General features: G+C 39.8%; 2 protein-coding genes across 8 annotated transcripts in view; one reads left to right on the top strand and one right to left on the bottom strand.

The window, feature by feature from the left end:
• The first annotated feature begins 967 nt into the window (after positions 1–967).
• Positions 968–17,188, top strand: LOC133650403 (transmembrane protein 79-like). The gene is made up of 5 exons (XM_062047606.1): positions 968–1,115; positions 2,981–3,748; positions 13,310–13,504; positions 13,574–13,796; positions 16,869–17,188. Exons 2-5 carry the CDS (start codon positions 3,115–3,117, stop codon positions 17,059–17,061), a joined length of 1,245 nt encoding a protein of 414 aa, XP_061903590.1. The 5' UTR covers positions 968–1,115; positions 2,981–3,114; the 3' UTR covers positions 17,062–17,188.
• Positions 17,189–21,126: 3,938 nt separating this feature from the next.
• LOC133650405 (myocyte-specific enhancer factor 2D homolog) overlaps positions 21,127–25,629 on the bottom strand; it is a 28,251-nt gene continuing 23,748 nt past the window's right edge. For all 7 annotated transcript variants that reach the window (XM_062047608.1, XM_062047613.1, XM_062047614.1 and 4 more), the window contains one exon: positions 21,127–24,441. In XM_062047608.1, the coding sequence (XP_061903592.1) occupies positions 24,015–24,441 (427 nt within the window). In that variant the 3' untranslated portion in view covers positions 21,127–24,014. The remainder of the gene's footprint in view (positions 24,442–25,629) is intronic.

A 25,629-nucleotide genomic window follows, 5' to 3' on the forward strand; every position in this document is an offset into this window, starting at 1 on the left:
TGTGTGCTTACGGACTGTATCCCTTGCAGACTGTATTGATATATATTGATATATAATGTAGGAAGCAGAATATTAATAACAGAAAGAAACAACCCTTTTGTGTGAATGAGTGTAAATGGGGGAGGGAGGTTTTTTGGGTTGGTGCACTAATTGTAAGTGTATCTTGTGTTTTTTATGTTGATTTAATCAAAAAAACAAAAAAAAACGATACCGATAATTTCCGATATTACATTTTAACGCATATATCGGCCGATAATATCGGCAGGCCGATATTATCGGACATCTCTACAATTGACCACTAAATGCCACCCATCCATCCATTTTCTACCGCTTGTCCCGTTCGGGGTCGCGGGGGGTGCTGGAGCCTATCTCAGCTACAATCGGGCGGAAGGCGGAGTACACCCTGGACCAACACAGATAGACAACATTCACACTCACATTCACACACTAGGGCCAATTTAGTTTTGCCAATCAACTTATCCCCGGGTGCGCATGTCTTTGGAGGTGGGAGGAAGGAGGTCACGCAGTCACGGGGAGAACACAGAAAGATCCCGAGCCTGGGATTGAACCCAAGACTACTCAGGACCTTCGCATTGTGAGGCAGACGCACTAACCCCTCTGCCACCGTGCTGCCCTGACCACTAAATGGTAACACCCACATAAGTTTTTGAACTTGTCGGGGTCCACTTAAATTGATTCATGATATAGATATATACTATCAAATATATACTAACATCATAATACAGTCATCACACAAGATAATCATCAGAGTATATACATTGAATTATTTACATTATTTACAATCCGGGGTGTGGGATATGGAGGGGGGTGAGGGGGTTAACCTTACTGACGGCTAAGTAAACTTGGTCTTTACTTTAAAAAGGCGTTTCTGACTTGACTTAATACATGCACTTACATCAAAAATAGTGTAAACAGCCTTTTGGTATGGAGAACTTAACAGAGTGGCACGTCTTCTTTCCGGTCACCTGGAGCGGAGGCGCACCTGCCCTACCTGCCCTTCTACTTTTCACTTCCGGTTAATAAAGGGGGAAAGCACAACAGCCGAAACAAAGTTGACACTTTTCACTCTCAGTTTCGCCGGAATAATGAGAGAGGTGAGCTAACATTTTCGAGTTATTCTGCATTTTAGAAAGAATCGTCGAGCTCTTAACGAAGCAAGTTGGAGTTCGACATTCCTTCGCTGTTACTAATAAACTAGCATACGTCAGGCACGGCTAAGTACGGATATACGGAACAGACGTGTTGTTTCAGCATTTTACAAACAATTTTACCGTTAAAAACTAAACATTGTAATGTTTGAAACAGTTGTGACATTTGGTGCCATTGTTTTTACGCTTGACCGGACAAAGTCCACCTTTTTATGTTCCAGTGCTAGCTAAAAACTTCATAACTTCCTGTAATTTCTGCTTAATGGCCTGCCGTTGTACTGAATGGTAAGCTACGTTTATAGTTTTAATTGATTACATCAAGCTGAAGTTAATAACTCATTGAAAATACAATTTCCAAATGTTAATGCGTTTGGATATTAAGTTCATAATTGTGTTGATTTTTGCTAACTTATTTACATTTTACACTGCTGTATTTTTTATTAAATGAACATAAAATAATACCTTTATAAACTTTCCCTAGCTTTGACATTACAATTTTTGTTATCTATTATTTGTTTTTAATAGTGTACACAAATTTAAAATATTTTAACTAACCAACGATTCTTAATAGGCAATTCTAAAAGTTTTTTTTTTACACATTCAAACAAAAGACAAGTATGATAAATAACTTTTCAATCGGAGACTTTTTGGTCACGAGGAACAAATGTTAGTTTTTGTGTTGCGTCGCCATTTTAGACTAATGAACAAAAAGAGAGATGTTTTAACTAATGACACTTAAAAGACTCTTTTAAGGTTAATTTACACATTTAAAGAAACAAGTATGATAAATAACTTTTTAATGGGACTTTTTTTGGTCACAAGGAGCATAGCTGTATGTGTTAGTTTTGTGTTGCATGCCATTTTAGGCTAATTTATTGAACAAAAAGGAAACATTTTAACTAATACTAACACTTATTAGGCCCCTTAAAGTTTATTTACACAAACGACAAGTATGCTAAATACATTTTAACGGGACTTTTTTGGTCATGAAGAACAAATGTGTTGGTTAGGTTTTTGTGTTGTTGCCATTTTAGGCTAAATAATTGAACAAAAATGAATATTTCAAGCAATGCTGACACTAAATAGGCCCTTTAGGGTTTATTTACACATTTAAACAAATTTAAATGTGCATGATACTTTTTTAATAGGACGTTTTAGTCACCAGAAACAAACATGTTAGTTTTTGTGTTGCGCTGCTACAACAGTATTTTAGGCTAATTTATTGAACAAAAAGAGAAATACTTTAACTGATACTAACGACACCTACAGGTGCTGCTTGCAACTTCCTTACAGTAACATTTTTCAAAGCAAAAAATATAACAATAACACCACCGGCTAGCTTATGTTACTATTTGTGATTTAGCCGAACACATTTGTTTGACAATTGTCTATATTTTTCACAATTACAAAGTGTATGTAATAAAAATGTTGACCTGCCCGAATAAAATGATTGGTGTTTACTGCTGTCACTCACCTGGTCTCGACAACACGTCAGCCCAGGGAGCGCGTGCACACATACAAAAGCAGTCCAAGAGAAGCAACGAACAATTTGCAGTCATGTTGTTGTTATGATAGAATATACATTCAATGACAGGTAATGCTAGCTATCCACATGGCTATTATTAGCTTACAATATGTGTTGCCATTTTAGGATAAATTATTAAACACTATTTTAAAATGAGAATCATCTGGCAAAAAAATGCACACATTCACAAAAAGTTTCCTGAATCTTTTTTTAAGGGTTATTAATGTCCGTCTGCATTATTGTTTTTAGATGATTTTACATCACTTAAATGTGTTTGTTCTTACAGAACGCCTCATGAACTGAGTGATGCGATTCATCGTATTGAAGATGTGCTTCTGACAGCCCTTTACTGCCCCATAACGATTTAATCAGCAAAAAATAGACACATTTTGTATATTGAAGGCTTGCAGAGGACAAGGTATGTCTGTCCAAGTCTCCAATGAAGAGGCGGTGCTCTTGCCCGCCATTCAAACCGTGCAAGGTCAGATAGCAGGAATGGACAAGATGCCAGAGAGTGTAAAAAAGACATGCGAGGGCGACTTGGAGGAAGAGGAGGCTGCAGGCTGTCGTCTCGTGGAGGACGCCACTCTGCCGTGGCCTGGAGACCAAGACCGGAAGACACAGGAGACAGATGGCGTCTCCTCCGGGATGGGAGCGTCCGAGTCAGAGGAGAAGGACACAGGGTTTAGCACGGGGAGCCGGGACCTGTCCGAGGGCCACGAAGCCGACGCCGGGCTGAGCAAAGCCAAATGGAGGGAGAGTATGCCCGAGGGAGAGAAGTGGAGGGACGACCTCATGGAGACGCAGCGGGACAACAAGGGAGATGGTGGCTCACTGGCGGACGATGAGGAGGAGGAGGAGGAAGTAGATGACGACATCCCCTGGATCTCAGAGAAAGCCGCCATGGGGATCATACCACAGGTGAAAATAGTGCAACGCTCATTTGAGGAAGCTCCTGTGGAGAGCAGACTGTCCGTAGAGGACCACACTGACAGGGAAGACCAGACAGGGCCCCCCCTGGACCATAACTGGACACAACACGATGACAAAGACCGTGAGTACTCCAACCATGCACCTGACACTTTAAACACACACACAACCTTGTCATGTCCATTCAATGATAAAAAGAGACCTCCATCAAGGCACACATTTGTCTCGGGATGCCTGTTGTTCGATACAATACTGATCACATGTATTAACTGGGAAGTTTTCCATGCATTTATCGTGAGTGCTATTGACATTATGACAATATCAACACAATATCTGACCAGGGTATTTTCCAAACTATAAGCCAATATTTTTTCCCAAGCTTTGAATTTAGCAGTTTATACAAAGGTGTGGCTAATCTATGTATTTTTCTTTGCTAACGGCTAAATTATGGAATCGTTTAAGTCATAAAAATGGGGTCCCACAGTAAATTTTTGGGGTCCCACTTTTTGGTAACAGTTTTCAAAACAAATGCATTATCCTGTTATATCTCACATTCTATATTGGGTTTTGGAAAAAGGTTGTCAAAAACGTTACTTCAATTTAAAAAAAAAATACAGAAGAAAACACATTTGTTATGCATATGTAAATGTATTCAGTTATAAACATTCATTCACTTTCTTCTTTCCTTCATGGATCTAAACTTGACCGCTGCCGGTATTTTTTTCTATATTTTTATTGTAATATTTTCAGAATGTATGTGTTTTATTTTTGGCCAAAGTAAGACAAAGAAAACAATCTGAAAGTTGGTAGAGTGGCTGTACCAGCAATCGGAGTGTTGCTGGTTACTGGGGTTCAATTCCCACCTTCTACCTTCCTAGTCACGTCCGTTGTGTCCTTGGGCAAGACACTTCACCCTTTGCCTCTGATGGCTGCTGGTTAGCGCCTTGCATGGCAGCTCCCGCCATCGGTGTGTGAATGTGTGTGTGAATGGGTAAATGTGGAAATACTGTCAAAGCGCTTTGAGTACCTTGAAGGTAGAAAAGCGCTATACAAGTATAACCCATTTATCATTTATTTGTCTTTATCTTTTAGTTTTAATGCCATGATTTTAATAGTCCGGCCCGCTTGTGCACAGATTTTTCTCCATGCGGCCCCTGAGCTAAAACGAGTTTGACACCCCTGGTTTAAGATAAGGATGGGACGAAATGTGCCGAGGTTTTGAGGCGTGTGTCAAGTAATCAGAATCAGAAATACTTTATTAATCCCTGAGGGGAAATTAAAAATTTTTCAGCACAAACCCAGTCAAGATCAGACAAACATTACAGGGAGACAGAACAGGTAAACAATGGGGGGTGAGAAAAAAAACCTCGGTCTAAGCCTGGGCCCCTGAGAGGGGATCCAGACTGAGGCCAAGGGAAAAAACAACTCATAGCCATAGCACACATCCCTCTTACATGTGTGTAAGAGGGAAACATCAAAGAACACAAAGGACATTAAAAACATTAAAAGAGCAGAGCTGATGCAACCAGCCACATCTACATACAGCTATGAATAAAAAGTAAAATAATCATATACACTGTGGTGGACTCTGCGGTGCAATTTTGGAGAGGAGCTGGAAATGATTACATGTGAAGCCTCGCTGCAAGGTTGTACTGTGTGACCACTTCGCGACGCGGTTCAGATCTTGTCGGGAGATTCGGTAACTCATAAACCGCTCCATTGAAATTGTGAGCTTTTCAGAGTTCTGGTCAGTTTGGAAAATGGATAGAGAAGAAAAATAGTTTTTAAAATGCAAATAGAATAAAAAAACACCAGCTACGGTCATGGCAAACTTAATCCAAACCGGTTCCCACTTTGATAACAACATTAAAAAATATCGCTCCTTTCAGTAGACCTTTGGTAGCGTAATAGTTCGCGCTGACACATGATTCTACGCATTATGACACAGGACGTCATAATGCATAGCAACATCAGACCTCCTATGTTTTAACCACTTGAAACATAGCGTTTACTAAAGCAACACATTCTGTATTTTTTTTTAACCAACCACCGGAAATCAATAGCTGCATGATGGTGACATTTTGTCAAGAAAAAAAAAGAATCTCTTAAAATCAAAAATAAAAATGAACTAAATCACAGTTTATTGAATATGTCATAGTCAGTTCCATATCATACCTGTAGTACATAATATACACGCATATCTCCTTAAACTAACCTAGGCCACCTACTCAGTGGCCTAGTGGTTTGAGTGTCCGCCCTGAGATCGGTAGGTTGTGAGTTCAAACCCCGGCCGGGTCATACCAAAGACTATAAAAATGGGACCCATTACCTCCCTGCTTGGCACTCAGCATCAAGGGTTGGAATTGGGGGTTAAATCACCAAAAATGATTCCCGGGCGCGGCTACGCTGCTGCCCACTGCTCCCCTCACCTCCCAGGGGGTGATCAAGGGGATGGGTCAAATGCAGAGGACACATTTCACCACACCTAGTGTGTGTGACAATCATTGGTACTTTAACTTTAACTTTTAAAAATAAGCTATTTGTGTGCACCCTGAACCCCTCATTTTGGATAATTCTAACTGCCCGTTTTTCTAAGATTGTTAAGGGATGTATGTTGGTTTTCTATTTATGTCCCCAAACTTCTGCACCGTAACTTAAGGATAAATATGTGAATAGAAAAGTTGTTGGAGGGATATTCCATCTAGCTCTTGTTGTGCTTTTGCCAGCACTCCAATGATTCTTGATCATTTCAAATTAATATGTGCTTTCCAATTAAATTTTTCATCAATTATTACTCCGAGGAATTTACTTTGCTCATCTCGCTCAATGTTAATCCCTTCAGTCATGATTTTTATTTGTGTATTTATCTTCTTATTTCCAAAGAGAATTGTTTGTTTTACCAAAATTTAGAGACAACTTGTTCCTTTTGAACCATGTTTGCATTTTCTTTGTTTCTAAAGTGATTGTATCAATAAGTCAATTCAAGTTACTATCAGAAATAAACCATTTGTATCATCTGCAAATAAGACCAGCTTTGAGCATTTTGAGACATTGAAACATAAAATGAAGAACTTTGGGCCCAAAACTGATCCTTACGGAACACCACATGGAATATGAAGACAAGTGTGAATGTCGTCTATCTGAGTTGGCCCTGTGATGAGGTGGCAACTTGTCCAGGGTGTACCTAGCCTTCCGTCTGAATGCACCTTGGATAGGCTCCACAGCACCCCCGCGACCCCGATAGGGACAAGTAGAAAATGGATGGATGGATGTATGATTAGAACACACACTTGTGTTTGATTCCGGAAGTAGGAACACACATGTTGCCAGAAGTCAGACGTTGGCTGCTTTAGAAACAGAAATCAATGCGTTTCTCATAATGATGACCAATAATAGATTTTTAGATGCATCGCAATTCAGACATGGACGATTATAAAATCGATTAGTTAACGTTGACAATGCATCATCCATCCATCTATATTCTGCCGCTTGTCCCTCTCGGAGTTGTGGGGGGTGCTGGAGCCTATCTCTGCTGCAATCAATTTATTTATTGTAAATAAAGTAATGCAGACAGTTCTAAAATTTGGCTGACTTTTTAAAAATCAAATCGTAGCTCCTGTATTGTAATCTAAATTGAATTGTGAGGTGGCCAAAGATTCCCACCTATATTGTGAACTGTAGGCAAAATTCCCAAAAAAGTGCAGTTCCCCTTTAAGTCTAATCTTGATATTATTTGTATTTCTTAAACACATTTTTGCTATGAGTGTTTTGAAAAGCACAAACTCGCTGAGTCCAAATAAAAGAAAGCAAATGTGAAAAGAGTTAAGCTTTTGCCAAAGGCAGCAATCATAAATGTAGCTTTCAGCACATACACAATGTTGACATCTATAGTTATATTTTGATAAAGACGGGGGAAAACACGCTACTCGTAAACGGCGCGTGCAACAACAGCAACAAACATGGCAGTAGACGCAATGTTAAATAATGAAATGCAACCTTACTTAAGCAAAAACCCTGCATGATTTATCTGGGAGAGTCTTGATACCAATTTCCTTGACCCAGCCACACACAAAGAAGTTGTAGACCTTCATGCTTTTCTAAGTTTTCATCTGTTTTGTCATGTAGAATGATGTCTGGAGCACAATAGTTTGATATGTCTGGGGATGCGACTGACATATAATCCTTGATATCACTCAACAAATCTTTTTTGATAAAGTATAGGGATCCAATCCGATCTAATCCATTGCATTGTTTGAAGTTTGCTCCTAAATGCTTTTTGCAGGAAGATTTAGGCCTCTTTTGTACTCAGATAGTTTGCATGCTGCTTGCTGTACAACAGCCATCTTGGCTCGGTAGACCACCACTGCTTTTCACTTCTAGAAAGAAGTCACGTGACTGCTCAAGTGGTTCAATGCCTCGTGAGGCTTCATCTGAACATCACTAGTTTAAGCAAACAAATCGATGTACTGAAATGATCCAGTACACTTAAAGTGTTTACAAAGTAAATGATAAATGATAAATGGGTTATACTTGTATAGCGCTTTTCTACCTTCAAGGTACTCAAAGCGCTTTGACAGTATTTCCACATTCACCCATTCACACACTGATGGCGGGAGCTGCCATGCAAGGCGCTAACCAGCAGCCATCAGGAGCAAGGGTGAAGTGTCTTGCCCAAGGACACAACGGACGTGACTAGGATGGTAGAAGGTGGGGATTGAACCCCAGTAACCAGCAACACTCCCGATTGCTGGCGCAGCCACTCTACCAACTTCGCCACACCAGTACAAAGAAGAAGAATCCTGATAAATATCTTGAACCTTATTAAAAAAGGAGAAACTCTTATTCATCTCATTAAGGATAAATAAATAGAGTGATGTGTTACAGGCACCGTTTGGAAACAGTTAAGGCAAGAGCACTTACAAAAACTTTCTATGTAAATATGTCATTTTACAGCTAATATATAAAAAAATATTTTTTTCTTCTAAAATTTAGTGGTTGCGGCTCATACACCGGTGCGGTTTATAGTCCGGAAATACGTTTTTCCCTTATTGATTTTTATTACATACATCAATAGTACACAATAACTAAACAAAATCAAAAGTTGCTATCTATTAGTCAATGAAATTGTTCGGTTTTTCCCTCAAAAGTCCTCTTGTGTCCAGGTAATTATTCCCTCAGTTTGCAAACATTAACAAAAACAACCAAAAATAATTTTGAGAAAATAAAAACATTGACCTAATCACTTGAGTATCCATCCTATGCTGATACTACCCTTGGTATCGACACTGCCAATTTATGGACAGACTGTTAGGTGTTGTGAACTGCCTATGTTATTGTTACCTCTCTCTAGACCAGGGATGTCAAACATGCGAAGATGAGTTTGCTAAGTGTAAAATGTTTCAAATGAATAAACTGCTGTTCTAAATGTGTCCACTGGATGTCGCAATAGGAATTCTGTTCGGCAAGCAAATAGTTTAAACTGGGGCGAGCAAGTATACCAAGCAAGAGGTATATTCCAACATAAACATTTTTGTTCAATCCTAGATGGGCTGTGACTTAAAGTTTAATTGCTGTGTAGATACACTGAGATGAAGTCTACGGTAAGTTCATTGTGTTCTTCATGGTGTTTTTTGAAACTGCACCGATTTTTTCCTCAGAATTGCCAACTAACTTGAAGTGTTTTGTCCAGAGGATTATTTGTGATATGTATACTACCGTTCAAAAGTTTGGGGTCACATTGAAATGTCCTTATTTTTGAAGGAAAAGCACTGTACTTTTCAATGAAGATAACTTTAAACTAGTCTTAACTTTAAAGAAATACACTCTATACATTGCTAATGTGGTAAATGACTATTCTAGCTGCAAATGTCTGGTTTTTGGTGCAATATCTACATCTACAATATCAGCAACTATCACTCCAGTGTTCTAATGGTACAATGTGTTTGCTCATTGGCTCAGAAGGCTAATTGATGATTAGAAAACCCTTGTGCAATCATGTTCACACATCTGAAAACAGTTTAGCTCGTTACAGAAGCTACAAAACTGACCTTCCTTTGAGCAGATTGAGTTTCTGGAGCATCACATTTGTGGGGTCAATTAAACGCTCAAAATGGCCAGAAAAAGAGAACTTTCATCTGAAACTCGACAGTCTGTTCTTGTTCTTAGAAATGAAGGCTATTCCACAAAATTGTTTGGGTGACCCCAAACTTTTGAATGGTAGTGTACATCTTCAGAATTTGCTTGTTCTATTTTGGGCCGAAGTAAAGCAAAGACAACAATGTGAAGTTGTCGTAGTTGTGTTTTGAAGTTATTGTGCCATGATTTTACCCGTCCGACCCACGTGGGAATAGTTTTTCCTCCATGCGTACCATGAACTAAAATGGTTTTGTCACCCCTGCTCTAGACCCTTATTAATTTTCATGTTAATATGTGCTTACTCTCTGCTGTAATGTGCTTCCATCTACACTTTACTAAGTACTTATTTATCGGTGTTGTTTAAAGCTAGTTTAGCTATTGCATGCCTGCTCCACATGATACGTGTAATGATACTTAAGATACTAAGAAATGCAGTTTATTTGCAGTAATTGAGGTGATTATTATTATCTTAGGGGAGCGGCTTCACACTGTATGGAGATACATAATTAGCCAAGAAAAATGGTGTCAGCCAGAGGGGATTGGCTAATGCAATGGCGATCACATACTTTTTCACAAAAATCATCTGATGCTGCTGGGTGGCCCGTGGATGGGCACATCCCTACATTTGTCACATTCTAACTCTGAGAACTAGCTTGTGAATAGGAAGTCACATATTTCATTGATTTCAAAATTAGTAGGTGTTGGAGCCAAAATTCCTTGTTTATATTGTTTTTATTTTTATTTTCTCTAATTGATTGTTGGGTTCAGCATGTTTAATTTCCTTTTCGGCAGATTGCTCCGCCCACTTCCTGTTAGGAACCAGGAAGGGTTGACAGGGAGGTGACTGTTGCTATGGTGCGGTTACTATGGTAGCCTCTTTAAATTGGGTTCAGGTGTGAGCGTGGGAGGGCGATTGGAGGACAACCAGTTTTCGAACGTGGTCGTGGTCGTGTTTGTGACGTGACGTGTCGTGTCTTGCCGTGACAATGCTGTGACAATGTGCCATTCAAGGTTAGCATACTTTATGTTGTATAACTTACATTTGATTTAATTTAGATAGCTGGAATAAACGGATTGTCATATCCAAACACAGTTCTACAGTACTGGACATTCTATCATTTACACGCGTCAAACTGGTCAACACAGTCGCCCTCGGTACCAGCCCAAAGGTAAGGGCTGTACAGTAGGGATGTCCGATATTATCGGCCAATAAATGCTTTAAAATGTAATATCGTAAATTATTGGTATCGGTATCAAAATTATCGGTGTCTGTTTCAAAAAGTAAAATTTATGACTTTTTAAAACGCCGCTGTGTACACGGACGTAGGGAGAAGTACAGAGCGCCAATAAACCTTAAAGGCACTTCCTTTGCGTGCCGGCCCAGTCACATAATATCTAAGGCTTTTCGCACACACAAGTGAATGCAAGGCATACTTGGTCAACAGCCATACAGGTCACACTGAGGGTGGTCGTATAAACAACTTTAACACTGTTACAAATATGCTCTACACTGTGAAGCCACACCAAACAAGAATGACAAACACATTTCGGGAGAACATCCGCACCGTAACACAACATAAACACAACAGAACAAATACCCAGAACCCCTTACTGCACTACCTCGCCCACCTCAACCTCCTCATGCTCTTTCAGGGAGAGCATGTCCCAAATTCCAAGCTGCTGTTTTGAGGCATGTTAAAAAAAAAAAGCACTTTGTGACTTCAATAATAAATATGGCAGTGCAATGTTGGCATTTTTTTCCATAACTTGAGTTGATTTATTTTGGAAAACCTTGTTACATTGTTTAATGCATTCAGCGGGGCATCACAACAAAATTAGGCATAATAATGTGTTATTTCTACGACTGTATATATCGGTATCGGTTGATATCGGAATCGGTAATTAAGAGTTGGACAATATCGGAATATCGGATATTGACAAAAAAGCCATTATCGGACATCTCTAAAAATTAGTAATAGTTACAAATCTACTAAAGTTTGTAGATATGTTTGTCTTAAGTGTAAGATGTTATATTTTGCATTTATCAATCAATCAATCAATCAATGTTTATTTATATAGCCCTAAATCACAAGTGTCTCAAAGGGCTGTACAAGCCACAACGACATCCTCGGTACAGAGCCCACATACGGGCAAGGAAAACTCACCCCAGTGGGACGTCAATGTGAATGACTATGAGAAACCTTGGAGAGGACCGCATATGTGGGTAACCCCCCCCCCTCTAGGGGAGACCGAAAGCAATGGATGTCGAGTGGGTCTGACATAATATTGTGAAAGTCCAACACATCAGCGAAAGTCCAGTCCATGGACTGGTGGGAACGCAGATTTCTTGCCGGGACATATGGTACAATACAATCGGCAAGATAAACAGGAGCTTGACCGTGTAGTATTTTATACGTAAGTAGTAAAACCTTAAAGTCGCATCTTAGGTGCACAGGAAGCCAGTGCAAGTGAGCCAGTATAGGCGTAATATGATCAAACTTTCTTGTTTTTGTCAAAAGTCTAGCAGCCGCATTTTGTACCATCTGTAATCTTTTAATGCTAGACATAGGGAGGCCCGAAAATAAAACGTTACAGTAATCGAGACGAGATGTAACGAACGCATGGATAATGATCTCAGCATCGCTTGTGGACAAAATGGAACGAATTTTAGCGATATTACGGAGATGAAAGAAGGCCGTTTTAGTAACACTCTTAATGTGTGACTCAAACGAGAGAGTTGGGTCGAAGATAATACCCAGATTCTTTACCGAGTCGCCTTGTTTAATTGTTTGGTTGTCAAATGTTAAGGTGGTATTATTAAATAGATATCGGTGTTGAGCAGGACCGATAATCAGCATTTCCGTTTTCTTAGCGTTGAGTTGCAAAAAGTTAGCGGACATCCATTGTTTAATTTCATTAAGACACGCCTCCAGCTGACTACAATCCGGCGTGTTGGTCAACTTTAGGGGCATGTAGAGTTGGGTGTCATCCGCATAACAGTGAAAGCTAACACCTTATTTGCGTATGATGTCACCTAGCGGCAGCATGTATGTACTAAAGAGTGCAGGGCCAAGAACCGAACCCTGGGGAACTCCGCACGTTACCTTAACATAGTCCGAGGTCACATTGTTATGGGAGACACACTGCATCCTGTCAGTAAGATAAGAGTTAAACCAAGACAAGGCTAAGTCTGACATCCCAATACGCGTTTTGATACGCTCTAATAAAATATGATCAACAGTACCGAAAGCGGTGCTAAGATCAAGAAGCAGCAACATAGATGACGCATCAGAATCCATCGTTAGCAATAGATCATTAGTCATTTTTGCGAGGGCTGTCTGCATTTAATTATTTAAAAAGGGTGCAATATGGCGGCACTAAAGCATGTACTTGACAATGCAGCATTTCCCTGTTATTATTACAGTAGCATATTCCAACCAACTTACATAACTTATGTGGTAACGTGTGTTACTGTCAAATATAAGATTCTTTGTTGTTTCCATAATCCTATTTGGTAATGTTTTGACAGAATGCTGTGTTTTGTGTTCAGATTTGTGTGAGGGCATGTGCAGCGAGAAATTGAAGGTGGTATTGGCCACCGCATCCGCGGCCGTCCTCTTCCCCTTCCTGGTGTGGGGGGGCTACGCCCTCTTGCCCTTTGACTCCCCGCTGCTCCTCAGTGCCCCCCTCAGGGTGGTGTACACACTGCGGTGCGCCGTCTTTGCCGCCATCCCCATCGTGCTGGGTAAAACATTTGTGATGGTGATGGTGGTGGTGTTGGTCACGCGGGGGCTCAACCTGTCCGTGTTCACAGGAATAGTGGTGCAGGGCGTGGCCAGGCTGCACTACAGCGACATGAAGCCGCGATTCCAGAGCAAAGCGATCAACAGGCATGTGTCGGTGCACTCGCACTTCGTCAACGAGTCGCTGGGCCTTTTCCTCTTCTTCTTCCTACAGCTGGCTGTCATGGCGACATACGTCAGCCAGGACTTGCTCAAACTGGTCCCTCTTCTCACTGTCGTCTTTGTTTTTGGAAGGTGAGATATTGTTTGTGTTTGAATCTTTGGGCACGTCACCATTCCATCCCGTTTCTTGGGCTGACTATTCCATTCAGAATCAATCCTCAATTCAAACCGATTCTCAATTTACAATCTTTTCACTTTTTTGTAACAAAGGGTTATTACAGTTAACTATTAACTAAATTCCTTCTAATAATAGACAAACTGCTCTGATAGATTGTTTACATAACTTGAAAGGGGAACTGCACTTTTTTAAAAATTTTGCCTATCGTTCACAATCATGAGAGACAAGAAGACAAAAGTTTTTTTTCCCCCCTGCATTCTAAAATACAAAAATCAGCTTGTTCTTGGTGTCTAGTAATGCAGCTAATGGGAGCAATCCATTCTACCTCTAAATCACTTTAAAAATGCATTGAAAAACCGCCAACAATACTTAATTTACGTTCCGTAACCTGTGTAATAACCAAGCTGTAGCAACATTGTTATTGTAAGAGTGAACACCGAGGAACTCTTTCTAGCGTACTAACACATCGCCGTGCTACGGTATTAGCCGTAAAAGCTAACTACGGCAAGAGATAAGCCAGCTTCTTCGTCAGCACAAAACACGTTTGAGTTTGTATGCACACAATCTGTACTGACTGAAAACCATAAACAATTATATTACAGTATCTGTAAAGTATTAGTCCACATTTCATGTTTTGTTTGTACACAACCAGCCAGACAGCGTATGTACTGTAGTGTACGGTGATGTGCTGGATGTATCATGACTCACTTGATGGACAGTTGTCCGTTTGGTCCAGCTGGCCAGGGATGTTTCTAGTTGATTTGGGTAAGCAATCTTTTAATTCGGCATAGCATAACTCTCTCGACTTCTGTCTGCTCCAACATTTCAGCCTCTTCTTCGTGCTCGCTTCTATATGCAGCAGTTGATCCTCCGTATATTTAGGTTCTAAAAGATAAGGTTGTGAGTCATCATTTGTCCAAAAATAGTCATCTTTGTTGTCCGTTACCGAGTCTGCCAAGATTAGAAAACACACTCGTGTTTGATAGGAAGTAGGAACAAGTTTGTTGCAGGAAGTTGGAAGTGCGCTGCTATGGAAACGGAAATAAATGCACTGAAGAATTTGTTACGGCTGTGCATAAAATGACCAAATACAGTAAATATTGTACATATTACATATTGTTATGATCTGCGTGGGTTCCGTCCGGGTACTCCGGCTTCCTCCCACCTCCAAAGACATGCACCTGGGGATAGGTTGAGTGGCAACATAAGCCCTAGTGTGTGAATGTTGTCTGTCTCTCACCGCGATGAGGTGGCGACTTGTCCAGGGTGTACACCGCCTTCCGCCCGAATGCAGCTGATAGGCTCCAGCACCCCCCGCAACCCCAAAAGGGTCAAACGGTAGAAAATGGATGGATGATCGTGTCTGTTACATTATAGTGTGTATATAAAACGTTGGAGGGCTTTCAAGTCGTTTTAGAGGGCTTTGAAGGCTACAACGGTGACTTCCATTAACCGCATCTTCCATCCATCCATCCATTTTCTACCGCTTGTCCCTTTTGGGGTCGCTAGAGCCTATCTCAGCTACAATCCGGCGGAAGGCGGGGTACACCCTGGACATGTCGCCATCTCATCACAGGGCCAACACAGATAGACAGACAACATTCACACTCACATTCACACACTAGGGCCAATTTAGTGTTGCCAATCAACCTATGCCCAGGCATCTTGCAAGCGTTATTTTATGGGGCGGCATGGCGTAGTGGGTAGAGCGCCGTGCCAGAAACCTGAGGGTTGCAGGTTCGCCCCCCGCCTCTTGACATCCAAATTGCTGCCGTTGTGTCCTTGGGTAGGACACTTCACCCTTTCCCCCAGTGCCGCTCACACTGGGGGCCCCTGATGAATGATAGGTGGTGGTCGCAGGTAACCTGACTCTCACCAGATCCTTGTAGTTCGCTGAGCTCCACACAAGGATTGGGATCGAGGGAAATGCAAACTCCTTCAGGATAGCAAAAAATAGTGAACCAATCAGGATCGCCGGGCGGGATTTCATAGATGTGACGTAGCGCCGAAGCGACCGTTTGATTCAAACAACAATGGCGGCACGCAGCGAGGAGTCGTGTGCTGACTATGATTCTGCCTATTTTCTTTGCACAAACGACATCGATCGTGTACTGACATATGTTCTTTCAGTAAAAGTTCTCTAACTTTTCGCTCTGTCGTTATCCAATATGTCAGCTGTTCTGCTTTGGATTTCTCAGGCTCTCATCAGCATCACAGGTTGATTTTGATGTGAGTGGTTGAAGTAGCACGTCATTCAAGATAACGGACAAGTGGTTTATCCAATCACATACAATTATTTTTTTACAAGGCCCCGCCTTCTGAAATGCATCTCCTATTGAGAAGTCCCAGATCCTCAGCGAACTACAAGGATGAGGTGAGAGTCAGGTTAAGTCCGAGGGGCCATAGGCGCAAACTGGCAGCCACGCCCCAGGGCAGCTGTGGCTATGAAAGTAGCTTACCACCACCAGGTGTAAAAGAATGATGGGTTCTCACTTCTCTGTGAAGCGCTTCGAGTGTCTAGAAAAGCGCTATGTAAATCTAATCCATTATTATCATCTTTAATTAAAAAAAGACGTGTTTTTGCCTCTTATGATTGAAACGATAGGCAAAATTAAAAAAATAAAAAGTAGTCCCCCTTTAAAGAACATTTTTGACAAAGTGGTAACTTTAAATGTTGCTTACCTTGCAACATTTTAAATATAGTTTTCTTTGAAAGGACACCGTGCAAATATTTGTTACAAAGTTGAACATTTTAGTACTCAACCAGTAACCTCAGAAAATAAAGATGTGAGAATGTTTCAGATTTATCAACAAAAAATGTGAATTATCATATCTAACTGTTCAGCGTCTGTTCATGTAAGTAAACATGAGTAAGTACCCACTTAGTGATAGCTTCAAAAATAAATATTTTAGATACTTTACATTTTAAGTATGAAAATATGACACCTGTAGGGGTGCATGTTGATCAATTTGTGTGCAGCAGTTTGGATGTATTTTGATCCATTGTTCCCATGTTGTGGTGTCAGGCTCATCTATTGGGTGTGCTTGTCGCTGGGCAGCAGCATCCGAGGCCTGGGCTTTGGCCTCTCCTTCTTCCCCATCTTTGTCATGCTGGGCGCCAACCTCTTCTTCGTGTGCTCGTCTGTGGCTCAGGAAGCCGTGTTTGACGTGCAGCCGCCCACCACCCCGGCTCCCCCCAGCAAGCGCTGGTGGGGTTAATGCCCCCTGGAGGTGGGACACGCTTACCTTTGTTTTGTGTCTAAGGACATTCATGTTGGAGGTAAGGAATGACAATTTCTACGTTTACGTAAGCATTTTGCCACTTTAAAACCAACGTATGTAACTCTGTGTATTTCTTCAATTTGATGTTGAAATTTACAAATGTCTTTTTATGTTGATCATATCATATATATTTAAAATATTGTGTTTAAGATGTCTCGGGGCTTAAATGAGTTGAATAAACCTTCACTAATTGAATTGTTGTTTTTGTTGGAAAGAAAAGATGAAAGCAGAGCTGAACTTCACTCAGTTTGTCATTTAATATATAAAATACAGTAAAACATACGCAAAAAGGATAAGGTTTCAAGGGACTTGGATACTTTGGTACAACAAACACTTTTTTCCTGTAAAAGCGGTATAGAATTTCAATAACATCAGTGCATACTTTTGTATATGAAAATATACACAAACTGTTTATCATTCAAGAAAAGAAAACATCTTTACAACAAAACCCATAGCAGACTAGCTCAACACAATATATTAACTATAAATTTCATCTTTAGTATTTATTTGCTACATCGTTCTGTTTTCAAAGCCAATGTCACCCAAAATTCTTACCTGCTTCTTTCCCATGCATTGAACCTTTTTATTTTTAGCAAATCCACCAATTACTACTTCTTATAAATATATTCTATATCTGGATGAAAACTGCAGCATTATCACTGGTACTTCCTTTTATTGCATTTGCTAATACCGCCTTGTCCCCACGTGCAAAAGGAAACCAGTTTGTTTGATGTCGGTGATAAGATGAGTTGAAGTAAAAAATGTGCTCTAAACTACACAACCTTCTCACAAAAGAACTGCTGCACAAAGAAATGTCAAACAAATCACACAAGTAACACGGGTCCAAATATTTAGATTGTCATGTGACCACACAAGGCAGGAGGGAGCCAATCAGAGTGCTCTCGCTTGGCACTGATATCAACTATCAAATAAGGAGCACGGAACTCCATTTTGCATGGTTTTTATAAAGAATAAACTCACAAGAAATTTGGACAGCTACAAAATATTGTTTGTATCCAACAAGAAAAGCATGTATTGACACTTGTTAAAAGTTGCGAGTATGAACAAAAATTTGGAGATGCATCATTTTATTTGAAAGCAATAAAATGGTTAGCAAAAATGGTTGCCAACCGTCCCTCAAAAGTATGCGACAAGGGATGCAACAATTATACATTTTGACTGTATGATTTTAGTCTTGAGTGCTATCACTGTTTCACGATTGTGTTGAATAATTTCACAACAAAGAAATTATAAAATCACATTCCATAATGTTTCTGTATAATTTATTCCTGTCGAAAATAACGTAAATCAAATAACATCCGGAGTTGTTTTTTTTCTTCCTAAAAACACATTTAAATATGTATGAATGGATATACCGTATTTAGGTACTATGGGCTATAATGAGTTTGAAAAACAATCTTGAATATCATAAAAACGTTCCTTTATTGATTTATTTGGAGAAAAAGAATGTGCATTGAAATGGCCGGTCAGAAGCGCGTCAGTACCTAAACGACCCGGCAAAAGTAAGGCGAGAAGTATTTATATATAAATAAAAAATATATATATGTATGTGTATATATATATATATTTTTTTTTTTTTAAACATGCATTCCTTGTTCAAGCCAAACTATCCTAATTGTTTTGACATTACTTTCTACAATGACATTAACTTTCTGCCCACATTACAAAAATATGCATGTTAGCTTAATTGGAGACTGCAAATTGTCCATAGATATGAATGTGGGTGTAAAGGAGTGTTTATATACAGTATGTGTGCCTGCGATTGGCTGTGCTAATTTGACTAGGCTTGTCTATGAGCTAGTCCATTGTACGTTAGCATTAAGCTAGCAGCATTAAGAGTTCAACCTTTATCCTGCATAAATGTTTTGCTTTTCAGTTTATTCCAAATTATATTATTTTAATGTGATTCGTACATGTATGTGCACTTGTGTCTATATAATGTACTTCCTCTTGTGTGGTTAGTTTTAAAGTGACTTCATGGTGAAGAATATCAACAAAACATCTAGTTATTATTTTCAAATGTAACTCAAAGGACTGTTTACATATTTGGCAAACAACATTCAGTGAGGGGAGATTAAAGTGTAGTTTTTGTTAGCTTTTACAAGCAGCAACCATTGAAACTGCAACCATTGAAACTGCATTGAACAAAAGAGTCTAAAAAGTAAAATTCCTTGTGTTAAAGCTGATTGTGATTGTGATATAAGAAAAAAATGTGAACATGCTTTTTCAGTATAATGCAGTATCATACTTCAAACAGCGGTGCATTGAAAATGTGCTCATTGTAGCCATTAATCCCGATTTCCTCATTTTGATTTTTAGAAAAATCACCACAAATTGTTTTATTAATCTTTTTGTAGTTTAAAATGTTGAAATATTTTGCTCCTGAGTTCATGTGGCTGATCAGTTTGCATTTATTTATATTTCATTTTATTTCTCAGTATCAAATGGTTCAAGTCAAAAATGTGTAGTTTAAATAAGGATATACAGTCGTGGTCAAAAGTTTACATACACTTGTAAAGAACATAATGTCATGGCTGTCTTGAGTTTCCAATAATTTCTACTGCTCTTTTTTATTGTGATAGAGTGATTGAAGCACATACTTGTTTGTCACATAAAACATTGATGAAGTTTGGTTCTTTTATGAATTTATTATGGGTGTACTGAAAATGTGACCAAATGTGCTGGGTCAAAAGTATACATACAGCAATGGTAATATGGCAAGTTTCACTGCAATAAGGTGCTTTTGGTAGCCATCCACAAGCTTCTGGCAAGCTTCTGGTTGAGTTTTTGACTACACCTCTTGACAAAATTGGTGCAGTTCAGCTAAATTTGTTGGTTTTCTGACATGGACTTGTTTCTTCAGCATTGTCCACATGCTCTCAATGGGGTTTAAGTCAGGACTTTGGGAAGGCCATTCTAAAACCTTCATTCTAGCCTGATTCAGCCATTCCTTTACCACTTTTGATGTGTGTTTGGGGTCATTGTCCTGTTGGAACACCCAACCTCCGGGCTGATGATTTTAGGTTGTCCTGAAGAATTTGGAGGTAATCCTTTTTCATTGTCCCATTTACTCTCTGTAAAGCAGCAGTTCCAATGGCAGCAAAACAGGCCCAGAGCATAATACTACCACCACCATGCTTGACGGTAGGGTGGTGTTCCTGGGATTAAAGGCCTCACCTTTTCTCCTCCAAACATATTGCTGGGTATTGTGGCCAACAGTTCAATTTTTGTTTTATCTGACCACAGAACTTTCCTCCAGAAGGTCTTATTTTTGTACATGTGATCAGCAGCAAACTTTAGACGAGCCTTAAGGTGTCGCTTCTGGAGCAAGGGCTTCCTTGACTGTGGACACTGACACCTGTGTTCCAGCAGCTTCCAATTCATTGCAGACCTGCTTTTTGGTGGTTCTCGGTTGACTCTTGATCATCCTGACCAATTTTCTCTCAGCAGCAGGTGATAGCTTGCGTTTTCTTCCTGATCGTGGCAGTGACAAAACTGTGCCATGCACTTTATACTTACGAACATTTGTCTGCACAGTTGCTCTTGGGACCTTAAGCTGCTTTGAAATGGCTCCAAGTGACTTTCCTGACTTGGTCAAGTCAACGATTCGTTTTTTCAGATCTGTGCTGAGTTCATTTGACTTTCCCATTGTCACATTTGTAACCGGGTCTAATGACTGCATCACATGAGCCCTATTTAAATGGGCTCAGAGAAGTCAACAGGTGTCGTCAATCATAATCACTCGCATGCAGTTAAGAGGCCATGCCATGAAGCTAATTTCATTTGATTGTAACTTTTCTACATCACCAAAAATGATAATGGATGTTGCTGTATGTATACTTTTGACCCAGCAGATGTGGTCACATTTTCAGTAGACCCATAATAAATTCATAAAAGAACCAAACTTCATGAATGTTTTTTATGACAAACAAGTATGTGCTCCAATCACTCTATCACAAATAAATAAGTGTTGTAGAAATTATTGGAAACTCAAGACAGCCATGACATTATGTTCTTTACAAGTGTATTAAACCTTTGACCACGACTGTATATATTTTAAATTTCAGGCCAATTGGTGCACTTTAAATCTTTTCTGACAAAAATGTTGTCAGTCGATCAATATCTATGTATTCTTTAATCTTAAGGATACAATGTTATGCAGAGGTGTACTTATAACAATTTTATAGACAAAATATACTATTTATTGTCGCAATAGAAAGTGGGGTGGGGGTGTAACAGAAAATAAATGAGAAGCACTAGTTTAATGCTAAGCTCCTGATTGTAAGTGACACCTTTATAGTTAACTCAATTCTTCACGAAGTCACTTGCTAATAACATAACTGAACTCAGTTATTACAGCTTACCTTTCCTTTGGTGTGTAAAGCTGCACACTGTTGTACATATTAGACCCAAGTTTTGAAAATGGCTGAGCAATCGTCATCAATGACTCCCTGCTCATTTTCATGTCCTGTTGCCATTTTGAAGCTAATGTAGCATACTAGCGTGTCTCTCCATAGTTGGCTGGCAACTTTGTTTTCGTTTCGTGCAGGTTGTGCCGAAAATACCGTACCAGCATAACGTTTGTTTATATAGCGAGTGAGGGCTGAAACACTCAGTGCAGTGGAGTCTTTGCAGTTAAATAACCATTATCTTTTTAATGACGGTTAATAGTAAAAACAGGTAATTGTTGCATCCCTACACGCGACAATCAAAAATAGTTTCAATTGTTTCATTGAGGCTAACATTTCTGATCGCTCACCCATCAAACTCAATGCATTACACTTTTATGGCATCATTATTCAATATTTGCCTGGACAGCAGCGAGCTCATTAGCAAGAGTTAACCTCGCTTCTGGTCTTCAGACACCAAATGTAACTTCGTTATTTTTTAACCGTAGTGAAATTTTATTTTGGAAAAAAAAAGCCAAGAGGTTAGTTTGGAGCTCAATTTTGTCTGACAGAGAAGCTACAAATAGATCACTGACAATAACTAGTAACTAATTCTAGTTACTGTAATTTTTTAACAATTCTACTCTCTTGGTGTTATAGAAGTTGTTAAATATACACCATTGAATGGATAGTTTTATTCTGTTTGCAGTAAAGTTTTATATTTATTTAAGATATTAGGAAAAAAATATTATTGAACAATTAGTTTTGACCATGTGATGTAATACTCCAAAACTTTCATTTAATTGAATTCAGGATAGAGTCAAATAGTTTAAACATCCTTTCAGAAAAAAGAACAGAAAGTTAATCAGCCAGACAACAAGTTTGTGCTGGGTTTTTTTTCCAGGGAGTTGGTAACCCCACTTTCAACTCTCTCCCATAGAAAGGTATGTTATTTACAGCCACAAACTTTTATTTGTAAACAAAAATATTATTAATCAAATGTATTTTTAAAGAAAAAGTTGAGATTCATGCTTTAAGTGCCACAAAATGTTTGGTATGGAAATATTCACTATTATAATATTCACCAGCTAAGTATGTAGCTCCAAACTTACCTTCTTTTTTTCATTGGAAAAAAGATGTCAACAAAGATTATTAGATACCGTACATTAATTTCTTTGTGAGAAAAAATTTAAATACAAATTTGCAATGGATGTTTTTGCATTAGTCCAAGTATTAATTCTGTCAAATTTGAACAGCGATTGTTCAACGTTGACTTTAAAGGCTACGTGACCATAGCGTCGTATTGTTGGCATGAACTTGGCATTCTCCGTCCCACCCTTTTCTCTTTTTTCACGGAGATTCTGGCATGGCGCAGAGCGAGCGCTAGTTTGAAAAAAGCAAAAGAGTTTTAAAAGGTGGATTGTGTCATAATGCAATAACAGTCTGCGCTTACGTTTGTTTAGGATAGCTGCTAAAAATGTCTTTTCAAAAATGTTACTTGTCACATTTAGCTCTGTGTGTGACAATCAAGGGGGTGGGGCTTACTAACAGTCTAGTGACCGTGTGGTTGGGGATAGTAGGCATCTATTTCCTATAGAACGTGTACACACACACACACACAGCTGAAATGATTGAACAAATTCATATTAAATGACATCAAAGAAGACAGTTCATGTCTTGAAGTAGAAAAAGCGCTAAATGTGTGTAAGATATGAACATGTGCCAAGTGATTGTGTGCTGTGTGCGTGTTCTCAAAGTGTGTAGCAAAACAATGACCACAACACAACCAAGCAGGCCTAAATAGATTCACCAACACGCCATGGCCATCTAGTGACACACATCCAAGTCACGCTCGTTTAGAATAATTATGATAAGCAGATCCACTGAGTCGACACATTGCTTGTTTTTTTTTTTTTAGGGCTAGCTAGCAAAGTCTATGCAAATATACTGTATGTACAGACACACGCGTCAAGCCAAAAAGCTTTGAAGACGTAGAAATATAGAAAAGCGTCCGTTTTCACTTCACTTTTTGAAAAGCGTGGCGAGGAGAAAAGAAACCGAGCTTGTTGGTGCGCTAGAGAGGACATCAAAGCTAGTTGGTAACGACACACCTGGAACACAACATGGCCGTTAAAAGCTGAAGAGACAAAAAGTGGACGCGAGTGACAGGTGGTCAGTGTCCGTGCACCGTGAGCGAGACATTTGGGGTCCCCGGAAGGACGGAGGGGGGGGCGCTTGGCACTCCACTGATTAGTAGTTAATGTGGCAGTTATCAATACTTCCTGTTTGGGGAAAAGCAGGAAGTGGTGCCTCTTCCTCGCTCACTTGTCTCTACGCCACAAACAAGTGAGTCAGCAGAAAGAAGCGTGTGATTGTGTCTCAAACGTACGATGTTGTGTTACTAGTAAGAATGTTGTGTTGTAATGTGTATTGTGTTGAAGTGTCATTCAAACCTTCTGGTTGTGAGGAGCGTCTCCTGGCTTATGTCACCCAGGCATCTAATCTCGTACGCTTGATGTTGCCGCCCTCTTGCTCCACTTCGTTGGGTGCCCTCTGCAGCTCCGGCGAGGGGCTGAAGTCAGAGCGGCCCGGCCCAACGTTTCCTGTAGCGGTGGCGGTTACGATGTTAGCGCCGCCGCCCGTGTCTTCGCGATCGCTGCCTTCGAAGGAGCTGGCATTGCTGCTCACGCTGTCTGCTGGTGAGCGCCCGGTCGGGGGCTCCAGGCACAGCAGGGAACCTGGGTACTGCGGCGGTGCGGTCAGTGTGACAGTGGTGGAAGGTGGCGGCGCCGGAGGAGGGCAAGGAGTGCTGCGGTCACGACCAGGCGATACTGGCTCAGACTTAATGCACACGCCGGAGCTGGTGTTTACCGTCAACATGGCGCCCTGAGGTATGTGTGTCACAGGCCTGGGGAACATAGACAAATGTTCACTAGCAGAAAAAAGACATGGCATCAACACGGAGAAGCCATTTTTGAGCCTGAGCAGCATCAAGGACCCTGATGCTGACAACAGAGCAAACAAACAGGAAGGTTCTGGAAGTGAAAGCTACAATTTTTTTGTATTTTGATTCTAGACCGTAACACAGAAAAGACATCAAACTCCTGCCAGAACATCAAAACATGAAATATGGTAACAGAACCTCTTTTGTCCTTAAAAATTGCAGTTTTCAGGACAAATACGCCTTTAAAGTCAAAATGTTGCCCAAAGTTTAGGTCAAAGAATGATCTAATCTGTGTTTTGCTGTTTCTTGACATTCTTTGACACTTCTTCCAAATAATAAAAAAGTATATTGCGGTTAACTTCTTTTTACACTCTTTTGTTGTATTTACATTTTACAATAAACTGTAGTTAACTTATTTCTAAATTCATACGGCAGCGACATTTATTTAAATTTTAAACATAAGTTTACATTTAAATATATATCTCGTGTACAATTCATAATCCAACATGTCTGAAAGGGAGTAAGAAGAAGCAGAGTTTATCCAATGCTTCCACATGACTCACCAGTAAATCTACTAGTGTTCAATATACATTCATTTAAAGGCTAGTTATGATGATGATAGTTTGACCCAGAAACAGATTATTTCCATTTATTTACATCATATGCAAAGACAATACAAACCCAAAGACTAACATTGTCCCAGTACTATTTTTTTTTTACTTCCAATACAATACCAATATTGGAGCCTTGAGTTTTGATCTGATACAATATCAGCAGGAATCATACAAACTTGTATTATTTCGTAGTGTGGGATGTTAGAAAGACTTGAACAAGTGAAATTAGTCAAAGAGAGAACAATGGTGGGTATGAAAAGCATTAAGCTATTTATTATTAACGGTCTATAATAGACTTATGCCGTCTTTAAGTTGAAGTGAGAATTGGTCTTTTGGTGGCACCTAGTGGCCAAAATAACTCATGACACAGTAAGATGAATGATGTGGACGCAATTGTTACTGGATACTTTCTAATACTCTTCTGTAAGTATAATATACAACTAGAATTATCCATCCATCCATTTCCTACCGCTTATTCCCTTAGAGGTCGCGGGGGGCGCTGTAGCCTATCTCAGCTACAATCGGGCGGAAGGCGGGG

This window comes from Entelurus aequoreus, linkage group LG05 (assembly GCF_033978785.1).
Source record: "Entelurus aequoreus isolate RoL-2023_Sb linkage group LG05, RoL_Eaeq_v1.1, whole genome shotgun sequence".
Taxonomy (NCBI): Eukaryota; Metazoa; Chordata; class Actinopteri; order Syngnathiformes; family Syngnathidae; genus Entelurus; species Entelurus aequoreus.

What these genes read in the sequence shown, in the direction of transcription:
- LOC133650403 (XM_062047606.1), top strand. Translation starts at nt 3,115, where the DNA reads ATGTCTGTCCAAGTCTCCAATGAAGAGGCGGTGCTCTTGCCCGCCATT. An exon ending in ACAACACGATGACAAAGACC is followed by an intron (nt 3,749 to 13,309) that starts GTGAGTACTCCA and finishes TTTTGTGTTCAG; the next exon opens with ATTTGTGTGAGGGCATGTGC. An exon ending in GTCGTCTTTGTTTTTGGAAG is followed by an intron (nt 13,797 to 16,868) that starts GTGAGATATTGT and finishes TTGTGGTGTCAG; the next exon opens with GCTCATCTATTGGGTGTGCT.